At 39.4% G+C, this 24,101-nt stretch overlaps 1 protein-coding gene across 1 annotated transcript in view; it reads left to right on the plus strand.

The window, feature by feature from the left end:
• Positions 1–24,101, plus strand: part of otofa (otoferlin a) — a 74,537-nt gene that overhangs the window by 27,135 nt on the left and 23,301 nt on the right. Inside the window, 11 exon segments of the mRNA XM_018676022.2 lie at positions 5,418–5,517; positions 8,845–9,044; positions 18,370–18,443; positions 18,826–18,952; positions 19,229–19,283; positions 20,778–20,909; positions 22,508–22,570; positions 23,020–23,104; positions 23,225–23,384; positions 23,631–23,817; positions 23,993–24,100. Of these exon segments, the coding sequence (XP_018531538.1) occupies positions 5,418–5,517; positions 8,845–9,044; positions 18,370–18,443; positions 18,826–18,952; positions 19,229–19,283; positions 20,778–20,909; positions 22,508–22,570; positions 23,020–23,104; positions 23,225–23,384; positions 23,631–23,817; positions 23,993–24,100 (1,291 nt within the window).

The following is a 24,101-nucleotide window of genomic DNA, read 5'->3' on the forward strand; positions in this document are numbered from 1 at the left end:
AGGGAAGAAGTACAGCCTACATTCAGTGTAGGGAGGCTAAAAAAGGGGAAATGTATCTCTAAATTTGAATTTAGATCCTGCGTGGTGCTGAGTTTAGTTCTGTTGAAAGCTTTTTGGTTAAGACAGTTAAAGAACACTTCAGTAGTCTGGGTACAATGAAGTGAAAGCAAAGGCCAATTATGCTGGTACACAGAGCTCATACAGTGACTAAAATTGTCTAAAATGGGAAAGATTTAATATATTTTCACTCAATTAAAACATGGTGGGTGTCCTCACTTCAACTCTTTGCTGTGAAAAACTTGGAAGTTCCCTGTTTCATATGATTCTTTTTAAATTGAAATGCATTATATTTTAGATTTATATTGCTATTGTAACATCATCAAAGAATGGATGAAAGCAGCCTCCAAATGCAAAGCTTAGATTACTTGCTGTTGCAGAATAAAAGTTTTATTTAATCTTATACAAGACTGACTGCAATAATTTCATCAGACTGAGACATCATAGCACCTCATCAGCAATTTTAGTCAGTAATTTTGTGATTCCTTTATGCTGTTTTTTTCTTTTATCATTATGGCCCCAAAGAAACGGCCTATTGTGGCAAGACTAATGCTTTGACTAATAGCTGTTATTTCTTGAACTAGGTGTTTGTGTAGTCGCAAATTATGATAAAGCTGCATTCACATTTGGTGTAATTTGTAGTAGCATGATATGGATGAAGATGGGGTGTTGGTGTCGCAATTTGCTTATTGTTTGTGACATTTATGCACATTGATAATGTTATTAAGTAAGATGAGAATGAATTAAAATCTGAACAGCAGCCGTGAATAATAAAAATGTTCTGTTGCTGCTCTGCAGGCAGAAGCACCAACACATAATACTAATCAATTAGAATCAACAATGTGTGTTTTACAGTTCTGGTTGTGTACAACTCATCTCCTTTGAAAAACTTATGAAACTACTTTTTCTGTTGTTCTGAGAGTGAATATCCACTTTCAGCATGTTGGATTTTTTTTTAAAATTTTGTTCTCTCTTTATGGCAACCAGTGTCCTTGGAAATGAGATGAGACTGTTTACAATTCACATGCCTGCTCTTTGTTCAAATTAATTTTCCATTGTCTTTCTCTTTCAGCACTAAATCAAATCATCCCCCTGCTATTTTTTTCACCCCTTTCTTGATTTTCTGTTTATCTTTACATTAGCCTTCTGGTTTTCATTTAGTCACAGGACGGAGATTTGTAGCCCAGCAACACAGCTTTTCTGGTACCAAAAAGAGTATATAACTCCTCCATGTTGTACACTTTGAGACTCAACAATTTACAGCCTAGTCTCAAAGTTCAAGCTTACAAACATAAACCTGTAATTTCATCTCGGTTTTCATTTTGGTTTTCTCATTCCTGAAGCACTGAGCACCGTGGATCTGTACCTTATTTGTTTTTCACCAGAAGCACAAACACATTGTTGTGATTATGTAGATGGTGTATTTCACTGACACGCAGCGTTATGTTTTTTTGTCACACTAGCAGTCTAGATCTATAGAGAAGGTAACATTTTTCTGTTTGTTGGTCCACGATTTGGGTCCACCCATTCAATTTGGTATAGATATTCATGGTCCCCAGAGAATGAATCATGCTGATTTTGTTGGTTATCTGACTTTTCATCTATGTAGCATCACGAGCAGGTTAACATTTGTGGGTTTGAGTGAGATATTTCGACAGCTGTTGGATGGGTTGACATGAAATTTGGTGCAGGCATTCATGTTCCCCTCATGATGAACTGCAATGATTTTTCATTTCACTGCTTCAACCTCAACAACTTGAACATTACATCAATATTGCATCTACATATCGTCTACTGTAGATGATATAAAGTTGTATATCCTCACAGATTTATCTAATTTACTACATGAGTCAAAAACAGAAAGTTCTGTTTGGTTATTTTATTTATAAACAATTTCTCAATAAGAATAGAATATAGAAATATCAATATCACATAAACTGATAGAGGATTTTATTTACGTCTCTAAGTCCTAATAGCATTTTTAAAACACCAGACGCTAATATATGTAATGTACACTGATGCACAGATACACTGAAGTTTCATTTTTCTGCTCTGTGTCATTCAATAACAACCACATTATTCCCCCTTTCTTTCTCCCCCTCTACAAACTGACATTTTAATGAATCAAATCTGGGTCATACTGTATTTACATAGATTTTTTTATGTTTATTCTGTGCTATGACACAGCTGTTATGAAGCTGGAACAACACTCTGCCTGTAGGCAGTACAAGAGCAACTAAACCACACACCTAGATTGACATGACATGCTGATGGACACTGACAGCGAAAAATAAGGCTTAATAGCTTTCTCTATGTTTGTTAAAAAATCTATTATGCCTGTCTGTATGTGTGTGTGTGTGTGGTGTGTGTGTGTGTGTGTGTGAAGAGGAGAAAAACTGGAGTATTGATTGTGTCTATGTGAATCAATAGGTACTTGTCCTTCAGAGACATGTTTACTGAATCTCTTTATGTTCATATCAGTGTGTGTTCACCGATGGGGGCACTGCATGGTAGAGGTTTTTGCCCTGCTCAACAAAGGACAAATCACACTCACACACACACACCTGTCGACTGCAACATTTCCATTTCACACTGTCCTCCAGCTGAGTTACCAGCAGCTGTGGTGGATTAGAGCATCCCTGAGAACAACTCTGTTCCACTTTTACATTTCAAAGTTGCACTTACCTTTCTCACCGTAGCAATTTTGTTGTGGTCACGAAAGAAACTTGAGGTTTCTCTCACAAAGAGAAATAATACAAATTGAAAGGGAAGGGAGCTCTGAATTATGGAGCAGATGAAAGTAAATTGTTTGCAGAAATACAATCAATAATGAATGCCACCTTTTGAAGTGCTAAAAAGTGAGCCAGAACATGATAGGCCCCGCTTGGTTCAATTATTCAGCACTTGTACGCACATTACAATGGCTGAAAGCAAATGACAGACCATTTGCTTTTCTAAGGAGCCCTGGTTTCATTGATCACCACTGTCTGGTGAAGGAAGGAGTGTATTATACTGCAGGAGTAGGGGGTTCGTATTTTTCGGGCAAAAGTCTCTATTAATCTTCAAAGAAAGTTTTTCTCCACAAAACCATTATTAACCGTGCGGACTTCCTTCTTCAGCCACGTCAAGCCTGTAAAGTTGAGCATGGAGTTATTCAGCGGGGAACCTAGCAGATAGACACCTTCAGAGAGAAAGCATCTGCCACTGAATTCAAAGAGAAGTCGAGTTCTGGAAGTCTAAATTCACCTCATTATTAAGTTCTGAGGCTCTGCTGACAAATGTAGCCTCACTTTCTACTGTTAGTTGAATTCATCACCACTGACTCTAGAGAACAGAAAAAGTTTAAAAGACAGAGATGGAGATAAAGAAAGAGGAGGATAGATTAATCTGGGGAGAGAGAAAGAATAAAAGCGGGTGATAGCACACTCTATTTGCTCACTGATGAGGTGCCGTGCACACCCTTTGTTGTTATTCTTTGACTATGAATTTAATAAGATGGTTTTTGTTGGCTTTTCATACTGAGGTGCAGGTGTGTGTGTTTGTGTGTATAATACTCATTCACTCTTGTCTGATTGTCAATTTCTATAGTCCTGCTGGGATGCTCACATCATTAGCTGCGATCCCTGCAGATTTCCTCTGCGTGTGTGTCTGTGTGTGCACGTGCACATGCCATGCGCTAAAGCTATTGACTGTATGCCCTAGTTTTATGATATTATTTCTCCCTGTGGACTCATATCCAGCCTGATGATGGTGTGGCTGCTCTTCCTAATCACTCTCTTGTTGCTCCATATGTATCATCATACACTGTATTCATGTGTGCACTGAAATTTAAGACACAGCTATATTTGTAGAACTTACTCATGGCTGCAGCCCAGGGTGGGCTGGCTTGCATGTTTTTGGTGTGTGACTGATTGCTCTGAGAACAACACGCTGTTTGGGGGAAACTCATTAAATTATTCACCAGCTCTAATTGGCTAGCTGAATGGGGACTGTACTGGGTTTCTTCCCACTGTTATGTTCTATCTGTCTACCCTGGGCAGCATAGAAATTAACCCTATGTTTAATGATCTTATCTGATATACTGTATGTAACAACAAGTCAATATGTCCTTTTCTGTTGTGTCTCCTGAAGTGTTCTTTGAGGAACTATTAAAGAGATGGACTGGATTTAATATCCTTCCTTCATGCATTTTCAATTAAGATGTTCTCTTCTTTTGTCCAGTTTCGGGAGTATAGAGGTTGGAAAGATTCCTACTGTTTATGGCTGGCTTAGTTCACATCATCTGAAAACTTAAAACAGCTGTACAGTTGCGGAGTCGGTTGCTTGACAGTTAAAAATACTGTACATTCACAATATTACACCATATCCACTAAAATTAGTTTTTGAATGATGGGCTTTGGCAGACTCAAGGCATTTATGTTTATTTGGTTTTCTGTATTATTTGATGCCAAGCAGGATTTACTGGAGAATTCAAACCAGACCAATTAGCTGAAAGCCGCTAAATGCTGCATAAAAAAGCTAAAAAATGTAGAGTTGATTCTCAGTGGGATCAGCAGTATTAGCATACTAGCATTAATATTGATCTTTACTCTAATGGATTTTGCTTTTTGAAGTGGAAATCCATACCAAGCAAGAAAGAATCAAAATTTATTTGGCGTTTCCAACCAACAGAGGATATTTCTGTGTTTACCTGCTGTTCCTGAATATTGTTCATTTTAAACTAGCAACAAAATAGAGTCCCAGTCTATATATTAGAAGATAACTAGACTACATATTATAACATTACATACATGTTACATATATATAAAAATACACTACCAGTTTGTTAGCCATTCAACATTTTTCACTGCATATGCAAGCAATGAAATCACTTATTTGCAGAAAGTGACAGTCATTGCCTTTACTGCATGAGAAGCAGCAAAAATTAGCACAGATACAATACAGATATACTGAAGAACACCACAGTGTATACCATTAAACCACCTTAAATTGCTGTGAGGTGTGACATACTGCAGTGAGCACTCTCTCAGTGTCTGTCACAGCACATATCCATCAGCACCCTCCCACAGTCTGTTCATGACTCTGTTACTGCCATATGCTCACCTGCTCACTGTGAGACAGAGAGATGCAGAACAGATGCTTTTAGCAAATAAAAAAGTACAATTTGTCAGTATTTATTAGTGTAACTGAAATGTTTGTACACTAGAGATGTGACACTGACTAAAAAGACTTTATATTTACTCAGAGCTTAACAGATGGGAAACAGAGGAGGAACAATGGACAAAAACACATAATGCCATGTATTGATTTCATTGATTTCTGTTAATAGCATGTGCCTCTCTGTTAATGTCTTCCTGCAGACTGGTGGGGACTTTCTGTATGGTACTTCAGAAGGTGGCTGAAGAGGGACACCTAGAGCTGACCGACACACTCATCGATGATAACAACACATCAATAAAGGTATAAACAGTTGATTGTCAGCAGTCTATAGGTGTTATGCCATGAGACAGTTAAAAGTGTTGGAGAGAGATGATGTGGACAGGAATTTTCAGGAAGGATTTTTCTGTTGAATCTGTGTAAATACCATCAGGTTTAAAATAAGAAATATAATGATTTGAATGATGAAAAATAAGGACCTTGTTTAGTCTCACAGAAACTGTTTTCTTGCCAGTTGTGAGCATTTGCAAAATAGTGCAAATAGTCTAAGGGCTCACTGCTAAAACCCCCGCAACCACAAACCAACCTCTTGCATTATTCATACAAATTTGACCACTGGAGTGTTTTTGCAGTCAGTGTAGCTAGTTAGCAATGTCCACACTAATAGTATATGTGTATGCAGTCACCCTGCCTCTAAAACAGGTTTTGCATTCAGTCTGGACATGGCTTAAAGCTGTGTTTATCAGCACAGAGCTTCATGGTGTGTTTCAGTTTATTATTTTTGTTTTATGGCCTGAAACTTTACTCTTTTGTTTCACTCTCACGTTGTTTGGGGCCACAGAAAGTAACTGGTGGTGATTTAAAAATAAATAAATAAATAAAAAATACTGCATCTGTCCAGCAGACAAAGTTAGCGGATTGCTGGTAAACATGGGGCCTCAAGTGGCTAAAGAGCTCAATATTTTTCTTAGAGGTCGGTGGAAAACAAAACCGAGCTAAAAGTAGAGTCAGTGTGGGACAGCACCAGATAAATGCTATATTTCTAAATAATACTGCTGATGTGTAAATAGGCAACTATTTTCCCCATTATAACTTTTATAAACTGATAACATGTCATTCTTGTGTTTATACAGCTTGTGCAAAAGAAAACAATTAATAGTAGATGTAGGTAGGGTGTATATTTTAAATTCAAGTGGAGGCCCCAAAGTTTTCAAAGATACCAAACACGTCAGGGTGAATTTGGTTGAAATATTTATAAAACCATGCACATTTTGAATGCTCACATACCTTCAATAAAGATGCTGGGTTGAGCTGACACAGACAGAGTGGAATAAGAGGATTTTTCCAATCTTAACCTTATTCAAAGGAGAATTTGAGTCCAAAAAACAAACAATTTAGTTAAAATCATACAGTTTGTTGGTGTGAAATGATATAACTTACCTCACACCACCTTATTACAGCAAAAGGGATTCACAAACAAAGAGGGGGACATTAAATGGAGAAATCAATCTTCCATTGCACCTGCAGCCGAGGCAATAGGAGAAGTAACAGCCGTCATCTGGCCTATAAAGGCACCGCCGTTAAAGACCGGCGCACCAACAACAAGGACCTGATGGAAATACAACATCAGCACATTACGGTTCTCACCATTAACATTAATCCTGATATTCTCTATTGATTGGAAATTGTGTTTAGGACAGCTAAACAGAGAGCAGCTCATTGGTAAAGATGAGTGTGAGGATGATTTTGCTGGTGAATATATGATTTAAGAGTGAATATGCATGTGGAAATGGGAGCGGCACAATAGGATGTGTGAGGGAGAATTTAGCCGTGTGAGGGTTTTAAAGCACCCTGGGGTGCAGAATTGTGTTAGTGGAGCTGGGAGTGCTGATGTGATGTTTCTGAGATGATGATACACAGCATGGGTGTGCCTTAAGGCTTATACACACACACACACACATGGACACACACACACTGACATATGTGCAAGTAGCTTCTCATGAACACACATCAAAGCACACGCACAGATAATAAGGAGAATTTCAGCTCTGTACATCTCTGTAGCAAGAAACTGGTAAAACTAAACCCAACATAACCTGCAAGCAACATTTTTACCTACAACTCTGCAGTGGTGTGGTTGCCATAGTAACAAATCTCACTCCTCGTGGACTACAGCGATTGCCTTGCGAGGTAGTAAAGAAGAGAGAGGGACATAAGAGTGAGATGGAGGGAGAGAGGGGAACGAGAGCCCTGTGTATGTTTTCTCCTCATCTGTCTTTGTCGGTGGAATAAATTGGCCACTTCGTAATAAAGATCAGGTCGTTGTCAGGAGGATAATATTTGTCCAAGCATGTCTCCCCAGAAGACACCAAAGACAAACTACAGTGTCACCCATGTTTCTGGCCAGCATTAAACTAACGGTTACCGTCAATCTCAATTCCCCCAGCAAATGCCAGGCAGAGGAGATGATTTATATTCCTCTTAAAGTTTGTTGAGAGCTTTTTCTAAACAAAATTAAATGGACTGATGTAGACATGCCAAGACAAAGCCTTAAGGTCTTGGCTGTTTTGTAATTTCGCTGGACTCTTGAAAGATGTGATTCAGTGCCGGTTTGGTTTTGCTGTGGGTGTATTGTTTTATTATGTGTGTTGAGTTTAACAGCTAGAATGAAAAAATCATTTTATTTAGCATTTTATAGTTTATTTGTATTGCACTGCTCCAAAACACTGTCATGAAATGCCTTACATAACGGATTAGAGCCAAAATACAGAAATGAGCAGTAAAACTGTGTCAACTTAAGACAGAGTCTATGGCCAGTACAGTGGTGCTTTGAGCTAAATGCTAACAGTTAAAATGTTAACATGCTAACGTTTAGCAGGTATAATCTTTAGTTTAGTGTGTGGAGTGGGATGGGAATGCCAGTTAGTTTAGGAAAAAATAAACAAGACATATTTCATGGAAATCCATCTGAGGGAGGTCAATGTGACTGTAGCATGAAAAAGAAAAAGTCTGCCAACCATCAAAGTCAGTATAGTTCATTTTCTGGCCACCATAAATTTCTGATCAAAATATCAGGGCAAACCATCAAATAGTTGTTGAGGCAAAGTGGAGGACTCGCTGACCGACTGAGTGCCAGCATTCAAATACCTAAGACAAGAAGATAATGTCAAGACATAACAAGAAGAAACAATTCGAAGAAAAATATTTGTGATATGCTCTGGCAAGACTAAGCTCCTCAAGCTTTAATAAATCAATTAAAAATGATCTCAACAGCTGAAGGAGTATAAATCATGACAGTCGTGATAGCACTCTGTCATCCTAACTAACAAACAAATTACATTAGTGTCAGGGACATTCATTGTGTTTTGTTCTCAAGTTGATTTCATTTTGGTGCAGTGATAATACACACATCAGAAGCAGCTGACGGGGGTAAATAAACAGATCTGCTCAACAGGTGGAATTTAATCATTTGGCGACTTTTATACATTATTATGTATACATTATTATTGAAAAGACTTTGTTTGATCATTAAGATAAAAAATAATATTTCCTCTAAATGCTTGTGTGATATGTGACATCTCTGGAAGTGAAGGTTTGTTGTCTGCTGATCAACTCTCTCTTCATTTTCAGACCAGTGTTACCATAGAGATCAGATACCAGCCGATGGATGGCACAGTGGGAGTGTGGAGTGACGGGGAGTTCCTGGATGTTCCTGACGACCGTGACGGGATGTTTGCCTTTGAAACCGACAGCTTGCTGTCTGGACAAAGCCACGGGTCAGGGACGTCCCCCGGTCGATCCTTACAGGGATCCATACCGACCTTCAGGAAGTGAGTCAGACATACAAATTATCACCTTAATAACATGATTACACTACAATACAGTGAACCAGGCTGTGGATTCACCTCTGAATATTAATTTAATCTATCCAATAGCAAACAAGATGTGTTGTTTCAATTATGTACTTCAGTTTTGAAGAGACCATTAACAGTAACAGTACTACTGAGGGACACATGGGTGAGAAAATAACTTGGGGGGGAATGGGTCCAGGTTGACAGACGGATCCAGAATTCATACACTGATGAGGCCTTATACTGTCCAGCTGATGTAACATCTGTCAATATTATGGAGGGAAATGCACAGGAGTCCTAATCACAGTGGGCAGGTCCACCAATACTTGCCAGACAATAATGTAATGCCCGGAAAAGCACGGTGAAGAGCAGATGCTATTGTTATACAAATGAAATATCTGTGATCATCTATGTAGAAAGCAGCAAGTATTAGACATAAAATCTTCTGTAAATGCTTGATATTTAAAAAAAAAAACATGTTTTAAGCATCTGTCTCATAATTGTCTCATAAAACAGATTAGAATTTGGTGCATTAGAGTTATACTCAGTGTGAGAGCACAGCCATAGCCCATATCAACATTGGCACTGTCAGTTTCGTATTAGCATGAGTAAGGCTATGGGTTTTGATTAGATCCTTGTCTTACAAAGACAACCACCAGCACTCGTGGGGTTAAAAAAAAATCAATTGTTATCAGATTTTATTGGCACTGTGTGGATGAAAACCTTGCTTTTCACTTGAACTTTGTCAAGTGGTAAATGAAAAAAGGAAAAATATTGTGGCAAAAGTAGCATGGTGTGATTTATACAGATTCGAGTGTGTTGCATATGGTAGTTAATAAAAACAGACAAGTAGTCCCAGCTTGTACAAGGTTATATAGAGTTAGTATGAAATACTGTGAGACCGTCTGCCCTGCAGCCTGCTCTCCTCCTCTTTGCCCCGGTACTTGGTCTTTCTCTGTGGTTTGCTCATCGCATTTTTGCTGAATAGTATGTGAAATAATCTGTGGGTGGTATCGATTTCCACTGAGACTATCTGCACAGCCAGAGCCCTAAATCCATCATTATACTGCATGTTGAATAGGCTAGTGAAAGAAAATTGTGCATATGTGTGTGTGGCTGAATTGTGTGTGCACGTTTATGTTTTTGTTTGTTGACACTGAACGCCTAAGTTGCACTGTCTTACAGCATAAAATTAAAAACTGTTCAGGGTCTGCCAATAAGAGGCTCGAAGCAGCCCGAGGAAAACAAGAAAAGTTGACTAATCTAAGTTTTAGAGCATCCCACGGGTCTTATATAACAGATACTGTATTTGGATTTGGTCAACAAAGAAAAAAGAAAGTATTGCTGGGGAGAAATACTGTAAAAGGGTTTGATAAAAAGTGGGGTGAAAGTAATCACCCAAGTCATGTAGCTAACACTTTTATTCAGCACACAGCACAGGTAAATGATGCTGTGTTTCTAGCACACGAATTCACCTTTTTTCAGGCGAATAAGCCTCCGTCTTTGCTGCTTGAAGGGGGAACCTGTCATGTAGTTGCTGTGGTAGCACAGAGCTGTCAGTCAGACTTTGAAAGAGCTTCCACAGGGCTTTTGTCTTGAAGGAGAAAAAAGTGAATGAGCTGCTGAGGAAATACCTATAACTTCCAGCCTAGCCAACAAATCCATCTCTAATCCGCCTCACTCCGGCATTGGCCAGACTGATAGGATTGTGGAGAGATTTTTTTATAGCCTCACCACCTCTCATTCAAACCTTTATACCCTGAATTACCAGCTGCCCAGTACCAGGTTTCCATAATTAAACTTTCTAGAGACCTCTCATTGTGTCCTGAATTCTCATGCTTTCTGCCGGTGTTAATTGTCCTTCTTCTGGTGACGAAGCGTGAATGTGCAGGAGATGATAACCTGGAATGACTTTCTTAATCCTCCAGGGAAGATGATGAGGAGGAGGAGAGAGAGGAGGAGAGTGTCATAAACAGTTTGGCCTCAAGGTATATTTTCCACAGCCATCTGTCTGCTTTTACCTGATTTTGGTGTGTGGTTTTGTTTGTCTCTTTTGCCTCCTCTTTCATGCAAATGTATTATTTCACAGCAAAGTCACCTTAGTAACTGTTTTTTCTCAAAGTCTGATACCTTTGGTGGAGTCATGGAAGAGTTATGTGTCCCTCCCAGGCTTTAACTATGAAAATCTCAGAACTTCTGAAGGGTTTTCATCAGCTGCTGGATGTCTTTCTGAGACTTCAAACCTTGTTAAAATGGGAGATATATTCTATTTCTAAAACACTTGAGAGGCAGACATGCAAACTCATACTCCTCCATTAATTACAGAATACACAAACTGTTCTGAGTTTACGCAGCATGGAAGAACAAACAGAAGAACTGTGCCCGCTTGGTACACGGAGCTCCACCCACTGCTGTCTATTTCTGTTGTATCACTTGCAGCCTAAAGGTCATGTGTGCTGCTCGCAGGAGAGTTTGTACTCGTGGCAGTTTTCAGTGAGCATCAAGTTTCATTATAATTGTACAATATGACTGCGATGGAGTGTAGGTGGCTTGTTGAGGCACATTTGTTCCACCACATCCCCTTAATTGAGTGAAATTGCAGTCGAAGTTGACCCATCCCACTGCTACCACCTCTCCTCTACCTCCCTCTGCATTGTATTTGGGCCTGCATGGATGATTTATGGCAGAGCCCACAAAGCATTTTGTGCTATCTGCGACACCACAATGAGTAGTCGTCGCAGGGGTTTTGTTATCCCTAATAAATAGTAAATCACCTCCTGAGTGGTTTTTACTGCCAGCGAAGCAGATCTGCTGAATAGTGCATGCAGTGGAGCACATGTGCCGGGCATGGAGAGAATGGATTGAAGGCTCCAGTTGTCATTTGATCTATGGACATCAAATGCTCGACAAAAAAGGAACAATGAGATGAAATGAGGATCTACGTAATGGTATGATCCTAGTTTTCGCGCTGGTGCCGGGACTAACAAGACAGAATTTTTTCCGGTTGAAACAATTCATAAATTAATCCTCACTGCCCCATGTTGCTGTAAATAGTCATTGTGTTTATTCAAACCATTTAAATATGCATGATTCATTTGCAAAACATCAAATCACTCAAAGGAGACAATTCAAACAAAAGAGTCTGTTAAAAGGATAATTTTCTCAAACAAGTGTTCATTTATTTATTATCCTTTTTTTTGCCAAGTGTGTAATTAATTTGTTCGTCAGTGTAAACTGCTGAGTTTTTAAAGGCTGCTCTGGTATCACATGTTGATGATGTATCATCATCACACAGCGGCATGGTGCAGGTGTTGTGTAGTCTTTTATCTCAATCGTCTTTGTCTCAGTGGGTGTGCTCACTGCAGCACTGACTCCCTGTGGAAACATCCATAACAACAAATATGTCCGCTTCATTCACATACAGTATAGATACATTGGTCTTTTGTGCCTTTGGCCTTTACAGTAACATCCTGTTGTTACTGTGGACGGTAAGCTGTTAGCCAGACATGCTAACAATCCCAGCTGACTTCAGAACACATGCCCTTCCAATGTTGCTCTTCTGTTTTTCGTTTTAGAAAGGCGGAAATAAGACAGTAAACTCTTTGTTTAGAGATTAGAGTCATTTAAATCCCCTGCGCGGCCTTTAAGAGTATGAGACGTATTTCTAACCATTAAACTCTGGTTGAGAGACTATTATTGATGCCAAATATGAATCAAACACAGTCTCCTGACGCACATTCTAACACGCAGTTATGGTGCACTGTTACAAGCTGTCAGCCTTCAGATGTACAGTAAACCCTTATCAGCAAATGAGAAATCTTCAGATCAGTGAATCGAGACATTGCTGACACACTGCAGTCACAGATAAGGCTTGACAAGGGTCCCTTTGTGTTCTGAGCTCAGAGATAAGTGTCATAAAACGAAAAAAAAAAACTTCTAAGTTACTTTTTTTATCAATACAGTCATAAAAATGAGATTTCTAATTTTCAATCCTTCATGCTTGGTTTTGAATTATCTGAAGGCTGTGTTTCTCTCCTGCTTGTTTCCTTCTGCTGAGACAGATGCTTGGTTGACGCAGTCGTCTCTTGAATCTTTGACATCTCTCGTTTCTCTTGTGTTCTCTCAAGGGACTGTGCTCAGTTTGTCAGCTCTGTTGTTATGTTTTTGCTGTGGTTTGCAGTGCTTCTTACTCAGCCTGTGTTATAGTGTGATGTGTAAATGTGAGGGCTGTGAGTGTCTAAGTACTCTGTTGTTTTTTTTGTTTGTTTTTTTTGTTGCAAGCCCTGATGACGACATGAAGACGTGTCTCTTGGGGTAAATCCTAATTTCCAACGTCACCTGTGTGTTTGTCCCAGACAGGAATCATGAAATCCTCAGATTTAGTGGAGCTGTTTCTTTCCATTAGAGACGATTCTTTAGAAGATCACGTAAAAGGAAAAGAAAGGAATTCCCTCAGATGTCATCAGAGGTGTCGAGAAAACAGGAATATTTTGTCTTGGAAAACCTTCAAAGCAGTCTAAGTCAAAACTCACTTTCCAGAGATATTTTTGTTCTAGTCCATTTGATGCAATAACAGAATAAAAAATGCAGGAGTTCTATTTGTAGTTGACATTAAAATTTTAAAAGTGATGCATTTTCATAGAAGAACTGGTTGTTGTGTGATGTACTTTCTCATTCTCCTTCCCTCCTCTTCATTCTCCTCTTATCCTTCTTGCACTGCATTATACAGAAAGTCTTCCTTTGCTGCTCAAATCATCCACACCAGCACACTGTACAACACTGTGGATGTGTAGTTATCCTATATATATAAACACACACACAAAAAATCACAAATAAACACACAATATGCCCAAAGTTCTTTTTAAAAAATGTTTTGTTTGCTGTATGTAGGCCATGAAGGCTCAAAGCACTTTTTTGGGGTGTGAGGGCATTAAAGTTGCATAAGCTTCTAACTATGTGACACTAATGAGGGTGAAGTTACGTGCAAACACTCACAAGATCACAGGCGAAGAATATTAATTACTGATTCATTTATCTTCCTTGTAGACACATGAAGTGGCTGCACAAAAGCTCCTGAGACGAGATGTCAGTATCGCAGAGAGAAGTAGTATCGATGTTTTGTTTTATCCGCTGTCGTCATTTTAAAGTTGAGGTACAGTCGGAGTGGAAAAAAGAGGAGAAATATTACCTGATGCTCTGAGCAGAGGAAGAAGTCTGCCAGGTTTAGAGAGAGAGAGAGAGAGGATTGCAGATCGTTCAATAAGGTTTCAGGACAGAGAGTTCTTGGTTTAGTGGGAGTTTTCATTCCCCAACTGGGTTATCAGGTGGAGCTGATCTTTGTCTGGCTCCAGTCCAGGGGATCCTGAATGCACCAAAATAAGTGCATCTAATCCATGAGTCTGAGATAGTGAGAGAGAGAGAGGACAGGTGTGTGTAGTGCATCTCACTGAGCTCCATTCAGCAGAGCCCTCAGAGCAGAACGTGCAGTATATGTCAATGAATTATTGATTGCTGCCGGGTTATTTTTTATCTCCTCTTTATTCATTTATTTTCATCTGAATGGGAGTTTTGTACGGTGGAAGAGAGAGTTCAACACAGTGAAGACAACACACGCAAATAAGGAAATGAAGATAACATAATCTCGTTTAGAAAGACAATGGAAATATTTAAAACACGAGCAAAATTTTAAAACACATTCATTTATTTGAAAACATTGGACGACGCAATTTCAGAGATGAGATGTCATAAATAAGTTACGCCAAGGCTTTGGTAAAAATTACTTAGTATGATAACAAGGCAACTGGATTCAGAAAAATAAGGAGGAACTGTTAAATTTATTATATTGTCTCTAAAAAAAAAAGCATTTTCGTGCTGTGTTATAGTTATGAGGACAACAGTTAATCAAGGAAGCATTTACAAGTTGGTCATGTGACATAATGTATTTACTCCCAACCTTTGGAGTCTAGTACCTACCCTGTAATGTCTGGCTTGGTCGTTGGTGACAGGACAGTAACCTCTGCATATCCACCATTTCTTCACTCATACACATGCATTCATATTTGACCGTCTACCTGCAGCGAGTTCAAAGCCAGGTGGAGTTAACTGCAGTTTACTCACTCATCCTCTGCTCCTTATCCTACTGCTTGACAAGCACATTAAAGATGAATTCACAGCTGTGCGGAAAAGTGTTTCATGCGCAGTTTGAAACCTTTCTTTTACGGAGGAGATGGAAATTGAGCTGCAAGGTACCAGCGAAAAACCTTGGGAATAATTCTACCTCAGTCTGATCATTCATCTTTATTTACACATGTAACGAGACAATTTATTCATGCTTTCATGTATTATTGATTGACTCACCATCACCCCCCAGATGTATACAGTACACTACAGTACAGTTCATTTTCTCATATGTGCATATGTTGCGTGAGTTTGGAGCTTTTTAAATACGCAGTAGCTGTGCTTTGTGTACAGTAGTGAGCTTGTTATTTCTTTATCTCCGAAGCTTGAATGAGCTTTACTCATCATTCAAGGTGTTTGTTTGTGGGGTTGGTTGATGTGCAGTGTTTAAATGCTACTGTTTAAGTAGCAAATGATAGTCACTGGTGCATTTATGGTTTCTATTTCAGGTCAAAGGAAAAGAAGGAGAGAGAAAATAATAGGTACAATGTCCTGTCAACCTCTCAACAAATTGCCCCTTCTCTCTATTTCATATAAAGTTTGACATTTTATGACTTTTACCTGCAAACTAAGTTCAGTATGAATTTGCATATTTCCATTACTCTAATTGGAAAACCTACATGTGAACTTTCTTCGCCTTCTCACTGACATCTTTGAAGATTTCATCACTAAATCAGCTTAAAGCCATTGCTTGTTAAAAACTGAAAACTTTCGAGGTTTATCTCAGTTAAAACTCAGCCATGACCTCCTGCTGGAAGCTGATGTTTGTCCTTGTATTCATCCTTAACGGCTCAGCAGAGGAAAAGAAAAGAGAGTCAAAGGAGTGAAAGACAAGTAAGTAAAATGTGTGGTAGCTCAATTTGATTGTTTCCTGATTTTTTTAGTTAAATGTCGCTGCTTGTGAACAGAGGATTTCCTCTTAACCAAAGACAAACATGCGGTAGATCACTGTTTTCACCTAACTGAATGGCCATCAGCTTATATACTGATAAATGTTGCTGATATATGTTGGCTGTCCTCATCACAATAACCACAGCATCGGTCAAGGTAACCTGAACCTCTTGTAGCTAATCCACCTCAGAAGCAAAGGCAGAAGTAGTATGATATGTTGTACCAGAAATGCCACAAAACCTTTCAGCAAGGAAAGTTGCTTCCCGTCAGTCAATTCTAGTTCTAGTTAACAAAACTTAACAAGACTTAAACTATAGAGATAGCAGATCAGAAAACATCCATGTGAATCATTTTTCTGTGTGGGTCAGTTTGGACAGAGCTGCAGATTGTTTGTTGATTCAGCTTTACACCTTGGATTGTTCAACTTCAACTTCCAACTTTGCTCAAACTCACTGGTGGGCAGATTGTGGGAGTTCATAAGTCACGATTGTAATTACTTTTAGGTTTGGTAGATTTAAGATAATGTACATGTACAAATGATGTACAAATGTCCTCACTAGTATAGCGGTTGCAAATGTGTTTGTGTGTGATAAGATATGAACATTTCCTCTAGTTAATACAAAAATATAAAAGTACAACATTACATGAAGTTCATTTTCTGGACTTGTTCGGACTCTCGTTGCCTTTGATGGTTTTGTACAGAGCCCCACCCACTCCACCCTTCTCCTCTTCCACCTCCTCTCTTTGTATCTCCAACCATGTACCTCCACCTCTTTCTCCCTCCCTCCCCTCCTCTCTCTTGCATCACCCACTCATCTGTCCATCTGTTATCTGCCTGGATGGTTTGAATCTGCACCTGACAGGGGAAGAATGTGGGAATATAGTTCAAAATAAGAAGAAGCTAGGGGCAGATTTCTGGTGATCTGACCTCTCTGTGGAGTTGAGTAGGATCAGTGGGGTATTTCATGTGGTATGTATGAAAAACACCGTTTACACATTGAGTGTGTGTGTGTGTGTGTGCATGTCTCTTTTGGTACCTTATTGTTAAATTGTAAGAAGATAAGGAGATGGGTTGGATTGCTGGAACATCTTGAATTTGCAGTTATAGTAACTTGAGCTGCAGCTCGCATTGATCCATTATTTTTTAAGTTGTACAAACTAAACTCAAAAATATTCAGTTTACAAATATAAAACAAAAAATGCCTTGCATTTGAGTAGCTGTATTGTGCAACTGCTTGCCTCATTCACTTGATAAATTACCTACCTTATTGTGTTATCAAAATTGTTGCCAGTTAACTCAATTGATCAACTAACTTTTTCAGCACTACAATTAACAGATGTTGCCTTATAAGATTTTTTCTAAGGTTTTCATGCATGCTGTCAGTTCTATAAACTTGCCCGTCAGTTGTAAATATATCAGTCAAACTGTTTTTTGACATGATGGAGGCTGGGAATCCAAGGAGCGAATCCTCAGTTGTGAATGGCCTTGATTTGGTTTGACTGGAAAAGCCTTTTCACAGTGATTCCTTTTCTCTCCTGACTTTTATTCCTGTTCTCTGGACTTTCACTTTGAAATCACCCTTGGCATTTCAAACGAACCTGTCAAATGAGATGTTGACATACATTTCTGTAAAACCATCCACTTCTCCGGTACCCCATGTAATGAGGCTGAAGGTTGCCTCTAGAGTAACGGGGGGGATCAAAGAAGAAACTGAACTCTGATACACTCGACTCTGAATGCTTGAGGAAACAAAAGGAAAACCTTCCTATTCATTAATTTCCTGACATGTATCCATATCCGCAGCAAATTGGACGGTCACACTCATTTTTAATTATTAAGGCCCTTCATTTGTCGTCCCGCTGCTGACATCACAAGCTCTTTGTTGTGGTGGTGATATGTGATCCAGATAATATCAATGTGGAGACACTGGATACTCTTTTTTTGTGATTGAGGGTCTGGAGAATTAATGGTGGTGGTGATGGGGGGGGAATCCACTGGAATTAAATGACTTTCCAGGTCACAGAGATGTCTGTGATATATGGACGTAATGTATGGTGTTGAGTTGCTTTTTGATTATGTCCACTCTCCTCTGAAGATCTGACTGTACAGAGACGTGTGGAGTTTGTTGATCTGAACATGGATCATCAGTGAATCAGACACAAGTTCACTTTCATGATATCAGTTCCGCTCCCCCTCTCTCCTCTCATCCTCCATTTTCTCTTTCTCCTCCACCAGAGCAGGGAGGGGAGTTTTCTCAGCCATGAAGCTCGGCAAGATCAAGAGCTCTAAAGACGATCACAAGAGAGGAGGTAAAACAACAAACACCTCACGACCCGTTTCACTCAAAATTAATGATTTCTCAAGTTTTTATTGATCATGTAACAAGAATGGCCTCCTCCACCCAGGGCCATAGGCTGAATTTTAGTCATTGCCGCAGAAATGTGGACACCAAAATAAAGTCTCAAACCCCTTTTTTAATTGTTTGGATTTTTTAAAAACACGCAAATAATTAACTGTTAAACTATATTGTCTTTAACATTAATTTCCCAAAATGACCATGGTGCGCAACTACTGAATTATTTATTCCCATATAGGCTTAAAAATTTGTACACATAGAACATAAAAAATGCAGCAACCCTTCAAGATGTCCACAAAATGTTAATTTTGATTTACTTTATTTCAATTGTCCAGATGAGCCGGCGGTCCTGGACATGGAGGACCTGGACAGGAAGGCGATGCGTCTTGCAGGAACACTGGACCCAGACACCATCTCTCTGGCCTCTGTCACCGCCGTCACCACCAACGTGTCAAATAAGAGGTATGATATTTGTTCATTCACCAACATGCATACGTGCACAGACATAGAAGAGGAAAACACCCAAATAGACACAGAGACTTAATGGTCTCAGTCAGTGTCGTACATCTCAAACTGCTGATGCTGCTGAATAGATTCTGAATTTAAACTCATACCTAGTGAGAAAATGCAAAAGTGACAGATTTCACAGTTCAAGATTCAAAACTAAAATCAGGCTTGTGCCCCTGTGCTCCCTCAGTTTTCCCTGTCATCTGTCAAAAATGTGTTGTATCTCTTCAGGTCAAAGCCAGATATCAAGATGGAACCCAGCTCTGGACGACCAGTGGATTATCAGGTGTGTGTTTTTGGGTGTTTGTCTGCGATTACATAAGCACTGATATGCCTTTGTTCCTGTATATCTGCACACACAAGTGTGTTCAGGTTGATGGACACGGGTCCATAATAATGTGTTTTTTGTAATGTTATAGTGTGAGGATGTGTATGTGTATATTTTTTATTTGATGATATGTGCATGGTTATGATGTATAACAGGCATAACATAAGGAAAAGGAAGAAACTGAACTGTAGCTTCCATGTAAGAGCAAATTATGCTTTAAAGTGCTGCTGGATAGAAGTATCCTTTAGATTTTGGGGTAATACGCTTATTCTCCTTTTTAACAAGAGTTAGATGACAAGATTGATGCCACTGTTTCATAGTTGTGCGTTAAGTAGTAAGCCAGAGCCCGGAGGTGATTAGCTTAGCTTATCATAAAGACTCGAGGAAGATGGAAACAGCTACCCTGACTCTTTTTAAAGTAAAAAACAAAAATCCACCTCCCAGCACCTCTAAAGCTCATTAATTAACATGTTGGAGCTCATTATCCCACTAACCATTTCTTGGCAAACAGGAGAGACACTGCACAGAAGTGCAGATGCATCAACTGTTGCTTGCTAAGAAACAAACCACACAACTCCCCGAAAACCACACAGCAATTTTTTACCTTTGTATATGGATTAAACTAACAAAACAGAGTTCGTAAGTTTGTAAGCTGTAAAAGTGCTGGTACACTGATTTTTGAACTTAAAGAGGAGACAAGCCTGCCCCCTCCCCCCTGCTTTCAGTCTTTCTGCTAAGCTAAGCTAATCATCTCTCAGAGATGATTATGTGTGACAGTAAACTTGTTCGCTTTCATGTGGAGAATTAGAAGAGAAAATAGATACCACTCTTACAGTTTTCTTTTAATATAAGACTACAGTCGGCGGCTGGTTATATGCAAATATATACCTTTGCTCTCTTCGAGGATGTTTGCCTGCCTACTGCACTAAATTTATTCACCGCAGCATCAGTGAAAAGAAGTTAAAGAACAATTGTAAACACTGTAACTGTCCTCCAGTGCTAGCCCATGGCCTCTTTTCATGGCCTATTTAACTTAAAAACATGAATACATTTCCACACTAGACTAGTCTTGGTTCTGTGTCTCTCTGTGTTGGTTGTGAGTTGCAGACTCAACCTCTCTTTTTTGTTTCTCTCGGTTGCTCTTCATCATCCAAAGACTAATTAAACCAGAGGGTATTTCTTGAATCCCTGAAACCTTTCACAGAGTCTGAGTAAAATCACATGCTAAAACACTGAAATCTCACAAAAGCCCTCAATGTCTGAAATCAGCATCATTAGAGTCTGTGAAAGATCAATTTGCATTGTTTGCCTTTGAATTATCCTCAGGGTAAGTACTGTACAGTTGCATGATTAATGACGATAGTATTGCTGCTGGTTGATTCACTGCTGGGAGGAAAGTCAGCTTGTTTTGGCTCTCAGAGTCAGATCTGATGTGTGAATATCTCCCATCAGATCAGCATCACAGTGATCGAGGCCCGGCAGCTGATAGGCCTCAACATGGACCCTGTGGTATGTGTGGAGATCGGAGACGACAAGAAGTACACGTCTATGAAGGAATCCACCAACTGTCCGTACTACAACGAGGTGAGACTTTTAAAGCGATAAAAATCCACATGGCAAGAAGGCTGTGGATCATTTTTATGCAATGTAAACTTCCTTTTTACCTCTGAATGTCAGCTTCACTTTGTCCCTCATATTCTTTATATTTTGTTTCTCCCATAGGAATAATGTTATCTCCAAGGCTGGTGCCATTTTCACAACCGATGTAGTTTTCTAGTCATGACACAAACTGCTTCAAATCATATTCTGGCAAACACTAAGGTTCCCCAGAGATTTATTGTTGAAGCAGGTTGAGATTAGATTCAGAATAATGGCAACTGCAGAGGTACAAACACTGTTCAGTGGTGCATAGAATAAAAAATGTAATACCATTCCTCAAAATCTGAAAGGTCAATACGTCCTTAATTACATTTGGTAAAGTAGTGCAATCATTTATTTAGAAAATTAAAAGGTGGCTATAATCACACATTTGACTGCATATTTGAGTGGCTGTAATAACAATGTCTCACACAACTATGTGTACATTAAAGCTACAGAGAATTATCACCTGACCAAGCAGTCTGAGCGTTCTAGTGTCTTTCAGCTCATTGTTTTGGTCATCATCATAGCACCTTGAAAGATGCTGATAATCAGGATAATTGTTTGTCCTGTCTCATCTGCAGATTTCTGAGAAAAATGTATCCTTGACACACATAAAGTAAAATGCAGGAGAGATGCCATCAGTGTTCTCTTTGATGGTCTAATGTAGAAGTGATTTACTGACTTTGAACTACAATACATAACGCTCTTAACTAGGGAGCTCTTGGCAGCTCCTGAAGAGCAGAGAAATCCCTCTCGGTAGGAAGAGTTAGTCAGTAGGGGTGAGAATAATGCCGAGCTCAGCCCCTGGGCTGTGTCCTGCAGGGAGTGGAAGTGACAGTTTGTCTGCTATCGATTTGTTCTGTTTGTTTGAAAACCCCCTGCGGACAGACGAACTGGAGACCGGAGTGATTGAGATATTAGTCCCTCAAGCTCTCTGTCCTCGCATTGAGGCACCTGTTGGTTCAGTTTGTTAAGTGCCTGAGATCACATTTCATTTGTGAGAGTGAGAGTTCTTGCAGTTTGTAGCCCACTCGTCCCAGTCTGTAGTTACATTTACATTTTAGCAGAGCTTTACCTTTACATGGACACCTACTGCAAAGGCAAAGGAAAAACTTTGATGCAGACGTGTAAATAATTTCTCTCATCTTCACTTCTAAAGAATTGAAAACTTTAGGGGGCTGGAGCTGTGTCCTAAGTGCATTCCTATAAAATATGTGTTTTCAAAGATTCACTCCTCTGTTTTGCGTCTCCCAGTGTGAACTTCTTTTGCATATCATCAAACAAAACTCTCACCCTTCTGCAAAGACAGCTGATCTCCTGCGAGGCTGACGCGATAAAGAAAAAGATCACATTTCTGTCGGTTGCCTCAGTTCTTCAGTTGAACTCTGTATTGATAGTTTCTGAGCTTCAGAGTTATCCAGAAACAATTGCTTGGGCACATTTTAGTCCCAGAGCAAATCTGAAGGAGGAATGTGTTTTCTAATGGAGGAATGAGTGAATATATTTTAATGGACAATATTTTTCTCCTCCACTCCCTGCAGTATTTCGTCTTTGACTTCCATGTCCCTCCTGATGTTATGTTTGACAAGATCATCAAGCTCTCTGTAAGTAAACGTACACACTGCGGTGCAGCTGAACAAACTATCACCACATTTTCTCCCTCTTTGTGAGTGTTCCATTATTCAAATTTCATATTTATACTTTAGGTGAGATTTTAAAATATTTAGCTGCAGACAACAGAACTGAAAATAAAATAAAACTTTCATACTTTGTGGTACAGGGAAGGGAAGATATTATTGCCCTTTGGAATTTAAAGCAATACAAAGATATGTCAGTAATTGAATTAATTAGGTTAATTAATGATCTAAGAGAGTCACTGCTTATGTTTAATGTAAAATGTTGAAGAAATTATGCAACCCCCATGTTTAACATTAAGTGAATAGCCATCTGTCCTCCCATAGCGCTCACATGTTTATGTGTTTAGTGCAGTTTCCAACAGAATGATTGCTCCAGAGTTTGAATTTTATGTTAATACTCAATTCTGTTTAATTAGGTGATTCACTCTAAAAACCTTCTTCGGAGTGGGACCTTGGTGGGAACCTTCAAGATGGATGTTGGGACTGTTTACTCTCAGCCTGGTAAACTACAAGCTGTTGATCAGAATATAACAACTGCTAATGACGTGTGCATTTGCACTGAAACCGCTGCACCACTATCTATTTCAACAACGTTTGTTGATTGATTGACATCCATCCCAGAGCACCAGTTCTACCACAAGTGGGCCATCCTGTCTGATCCTGATGACATCACAGCCGGATGCAAAGGATATATAAAGTGTGACATTGCTGTGGTTGGAAAGGGCGACAACATCAAGACGCCACACAAGGCCAACGAGACTGATGAAGACGAGATAGAGGGGTAATGAGCTGTTAATGATCAGATTGAATTGCAAACAACAAAAATGTAATTTGACTGGCATACAGTGGAAGATACTGATAAATAATTAATGCCGAATGCTGTGTAATAAGAAATCTGGTTGCTAAACTCACACGCCAGACTTTAAACATATTGTTTCAATAACCACAGAGTGGAAGCTTTTTCCACAAACTTAAGTCTTCTTAAATGCAATCACAGTGAGATGTTGTTCTGTCGTCTGTCTTCCAGGAACCTCCTGCTCCCAGAGGGCATCCCTGCAGAGAGGCAGTGGGCGAGGTTTTATGTGAAGATCTACCGTGCTGAGGGACTGCCTAAAATGAACACCAGCATCATGGCTAATGTGAAAAAGGCCTTCATAGGAGAGAACAGAGACCTGGTGGACCCCTACGTTCAAGTGCAGTTTGCTGGGCAGAAGGTAACTCCCTCCTCGTCCTGCTCTCTGCTGTTCTATTTTAGTTTCTAGCAGCTGTTATTACTCTAGATAATTACTACATACGGTGCATTCGATAATACTTAAGTGCAGATATCAACCAATGTATTTATGCTTTCCAGCTCTGTGAGTTCAGTGTTACTTCTTCATGTGCCTCCAGGGGAAGACTTCAGTCCAGAAGAGCAGTTATGAGCCAATCTGGAACGAGCAAGTCGTCTTCACTGAGCTGTTCCCTCCGCTCTGCAAACGGCTGAAGGTCCAGATACGGA

This window comes from Lates calcarifer, linkage group LG7_1 (genome assembly GCF_001640805.2).
Source record: "Lates calcarifer isolate ASB-BC8 linkage group LG7_1, TLL_Latcal_v3, whole genome shotgun sequence".
NCBI classification, from domain to species: domain Eukaryota; kingdom Metazoa; phylum Chordata; class Actinopteri; family Centropomidae; genus Lates; species Lates calcarifer.